The sequence below is a fragment of the Bufo bufo genome, chromosome 3 (genome assembly GCF_905171765.1).
Source record: "Bufo bufo chromosome 3, aBufBuf1.1, whole genome shotgun sequence".
Classification (NCBI taxonomy): domain Eukaryota; kingdom Metazoa; phylum Chordata; class Amphibia; order Anura; family Bufonidae; genus Bufo; species Bufo bufo.
Genome location: NC_053391.1, coordinates 389,066,678 through 389,070,861, shown reverse-complemented (window position 1 = coordinate 389,070,861; position 4,184 = coordinate 389,066,678). Strand labels below are relative to the sequence as shown.

The following is a 4,184-nucleotide window of genomic DNA, read 5'->3' as shown; positions in this document are numbered from 1 at the left end:
ATGAGTATTCAAAGAAATCCTTCTGTATTTCAAGAAAAAAGGAGTGTACACATAGAGCCCCCATAGCAACAATCACTAAGGGGCCTCCTTCCAATAACATTTGTGCCAAATTTAGGATTTTTATATAATTAACTAGAAGAATTGAAATAAAGTTGGAAAAATTGGAACTGGTGCTTTAATAATATTACACCATATTTCTCAATGTATGGCTTAATACTAGACATAGATGAATCCTCCCCATACAGCTTGTGTCTCCTGCTTCTCTCATATAATACATGATAAAACTGTCATCCGCAGCAACCACTAAGGAGAGCTCAGTGGATAGGAGTTTATACAGTTACTATTGAACTCAATAGAAGCTGTAAAATGTTTATACACTGAGTTCCCTCTAGTGTAGGTGCAGAAAAATGCCATGGTGTCATGTTGAGAACATAGGAAGCAGCTCAGTGCTGGGCCCCTTAGCAGTGACATGATCCACCTACTGTTATGAAATATAGAAGAACTGAGGTGCAGCATAGGCCGACATCTCCTGGTGCCATAATACAGCTCCCAGCAAATCAGAAGTAATGCTTAATTTAGTCAAGTGCATGAGGCCTAATTCTGTAATATCTCTCTTCTATCTCAGTTCACTGACTGCCACCCAGGAAGAATCCATGAAGAAGAGGAAGATGGATGATTTCTTCCTTCATCCAGAAGAGCGGGCCGCGCTCTTCACACTCCTTGGTAAGACTGAATGCACCTTCCAAGGATGCCAACCAGACACTATGGACACATTTACTAAAGACTGGTACTTCATATGCCAGTCCTAATAAGAGGTTCTTTTTAGTAAGATGCACTGAATTTATTGAGGCACAGGACTGTGCTACATCTTGTGCCATCAGTGCACCATAAACTGTAATCTACATCATGTACAGGCTGCCATAGACTTAATTTATTTACACCAGTTTTCTGGCAAAAATGATTATAAAAATGCCTCCTCTTCTTCCACTAATCCCTGACCATTTTCATTTTGAGAAGAATGAGCATTGGAAAATCACGAAATAAAAATAACTTCAAAGCAAGATGTGCTTTGCTCAAAACACTGAGACTTTTATACGCCAGAAAACTGCCATATAGCTTCAGTAACTGTGCCGCACTGGTCACTGGTGAATTCACTGCTCAGGTGCTGATTATAATATGATGTCTCACTGAGGTTTATCAGCATGTTTCTGTCCTGTATATGGAGGTCATACTGTTATAGTTCAGAAGGTATCAATTACATAGTGAAGTAGTGAAATAATCCTGTTTTTATTATTTTGTAGAAGACGAGAACATCCAGTTATTTCTTATCAGCGACAGCTGCTTGAAGATCTCGGACAAGGTATTAATATATTGAGGGACAGAAATTCTTCTAGATTTCAGAAGACAAGCTGGGGATACACTGCACTGCATGACCTGGTGGTATTATAGTCATCAGTAGATGCTGCAGCCCTTATATCTGCAGTAGGATTGTGGACAGGAATATAAGGAACATACTGAACATATATGTACTGTATAATATAATATATTTACATAGGAAATGTATCACCAGCCTCTAACTCTGCTTCTCACCCCACTAGTATCTCCTGGCCATGGTCCTCACCTACTTCAGAAGAGCAGGACTGCCTACTGAAGAATACAGAAAATATTTCTTTCCATCTCTGTGAGATTTATCATGAACCAATATGTATATATTTCATATTCATTGTGTAAAAACCCTACAAATTATCATGCATATAATATTACTATTAGTGATATCAATACTGGTTCTTCTCATTGTCTTCTGACATACTCTTTCTTCCAGGTTTTTGGCCAACCAATTTGAAGAGGACGAGCCATTTCGAGAGGAGATCTACCCCTGGGCCTTCGGATGGACGTGGACCATACAGCGGGAGCAGTTTCACCAACTGCGTAACCTATTGTTCATCCGGATGGGATTTAGAGCTTGGGTGGACCGGGCCACCTGTGATCTGGTTAGTAACATAAAAGCTATAAACTGTGATTAGAAGCCAGTAGTAATTATAATAATGTATAAGATATTTAACTCCAGATCATGGCACAAGACCCTGGACATTGGGCATGGAAGAGAGAGAGGAAAGTCCATCACAGCTGGGCCATACGTCAATTCAGGAGGAAAGATACAGAATTCACCATCAAAGGCCCATGGATCAGCCCTGAACCCTGCTCTCTTTGTAACCGCATTGCCCATTGAGGAGGAGAACATCTACTGCCAGACAGACACATAGGAACGCAGTACAGCAGACTGACAAACATCTGTGGTAAGTGTAATTTTATTGTGACAAAAATCTTTGTACGTGTATGTAGGTCAGGAAGGGGGGAGTTCTTAGATGCTAAACTTTTCTCTAAGTAATGTGACCTTTTTAGAAGAGCATTATAACATTTTTATGTTTATTCCCACAATGAACATTTTTATAATGTTTTCTACTGTGGTTTCTATTCATAGGTCCAGAACATGGCTGCTGGACCTACAAGGAGAAGAAGATTGAGAGGACAGGATGGATGAAGACCTGGATACCATACCATCGTATCATTCATAGTCACGCACTCACAAAAACACACATAAATGCACACACTTAAAGGGGTTTTCCGAGACTTAAATACTGATGATCTATTCTTTGGATAGGTCATCAGTGTGTGACCGGCAGGGCTCCAACACCCGGGACCCCAGCTGATCTGCTGTTTGAGAAGGTAGCAGCGCTTGCAGTAGCACTGCAATATCAAGCATAGCCGCTATACAATGTACAGCGCTGTGCTTGGTAAGCTGCGAGAAGGCCATGTCGCTCACAGGAACGCTGGTGCCTCCTCAAACAGATGATCGGCACAGGTCAGGGTGTCGGATCCCTACTTATCAGATACTGATGACCTATCCAGTGGATAGGTCATCAGTATTTAAATCTCAGAAAACCCTTTTAATCATTGCACACAATCACAACACACACACACACACACCAAAACGTATGTTATAGCGGTAACCTCCCTTAGTATGCCTGGAGGAAGGGCAGTACAGCAGCCATGGCTTCCCACAGGTTTCCTCCACTGGGGGTTTTTCCTGTCCTGAGTGCTGCTGTACGCTCTTCGTGAGTGATGGGAGGTAACCAGCACATATACAATACACACATACACATAATAAACTTCACATTATTTAACACACCTTACCGTCTCCGAGTCATTTCTTCCATTTTTGTGATTGAAAGAAAAACATTATTTAGAAAATGTGGAGGATGTGGGATTTGGGATAAAGAGACAAACTGGTCTCCTGGTTTTGGTGACTGATCAATTATTATTTGATGTAAATGCTTGTTTTCTATGCAACCTATGCATTCCAGACCCTCCAAGCAGCAGGATGTAGATGTCAGAACTTCTTTGTTTGGAGCTCCAGTGCCTTATCCCTGACATGCTCAATGCTGATAGGGTATTGGATGCTGGGATTAATTCAGCAGAGGTCAACCAGCTACCCAGGCGCACACTAAGCAATGATCGCTTCCCTCACAAGACAGATAAGTGGGACCTCTTCCCACAACCTCTATGAGGAACGTGTGCATGCTTCACTGCAAATTAATTATTCCTTACGTTGGTCATTACTGTGCACTTAAAAGGGTTTTCCAGGCTCCTGGTATTGATAATCTATCCTTGGGAAACAATGGTGTAGGAATCAATGCTTAGTTCAAAGTGTAGTGGCCATGATGGGTTACTGCTCATATCCCTATGAATTAAATAGAAGCTGAGCTCCAGTAACCCAGCATGGCCACTACATTTTGAACTGAGCCATTCTGCCTATTCCAAAGTGCTAGTTCTAGTGTCAAGGCTGCAGGGAACAGCTAATCTGTGAGGTTGCGGGATGTCGGACCCTCACTGATCGGATATTAATCACTTATAACACTGCCGAAGTAATGTATCCTGTGATCGCATTTTAGAGTGCCGTTTGCTGGAAAGAGGGAGCTCCCTCAGTTTGTCAATCACCCTAGATGCCATAATCACTACTAAGAGCAGCTTCTAAGCGGGTTAAACTGCTGGTATTGGAGCTAGTTTAATTCAGACAGTTGTGGCAAGGGCCTGGCAGTGTATAACCGAAGAGCTCCCGCTGTAATCTTGTGAAGGCTTGGGCAATGCCCACAAGATCTTCATGATGGATATATCATGGTGCA

General features: G+C 42.0%; 1 protein-coding gene across 1 annotated transcript; it reads left to right on the top strand.

Moving 5' to 3' along the window:
- Nucleotides 1-653: 653 nt before the first annotated feature.
- Nucleotides 654-2,616, top strand: LOC120993817 (speedy protein 1-A-like). The gene is made up of 6 exons (XM_040422284.1): nt 654-723; nt 1,302-1,360; nt 1,599-1,681; nt 1,823-1,991; nt 2,069-2,210; nt 2,483-2,616. Exons 1-6 carry the CDS (start codon nt 654-656, stop codon nt 2,614-2,616), a joined length of 657 nt encoding a protein of 218 aa, XP_040278218.1.
- The last annotated feature ends 1,568 nt before the right edge of the window (nt 2,617-4,184 follow it).

What these genes read in the sequence shown, in the direction of transcription:
- LOC120993817 (XM_040422284.1), top strand. Translation starts at nt 654, where the DNA reads ATGAAGAAGAGGAAGATGGATGATTTCTTCCTTCATCCAGAAGAGCGG. An exon ending in GCTTGAAGATCTCGGACAAG is followed by an intron (nt 1,361 to 1,598) that starts GTATTAATATAT and finishes TCACCCCACTAG; the next exon opens with TATCTCCTGGCCATGGTCCT. An exon ending in AAATATTTCTTTCCATCTCT is followed by an intron (nt 1,682 to 1,822) that starts GTGAGATTTATC and finishes TCTTTCTTCCAG; the next exon opens with GTTTTTGGCCAACCAATTTG.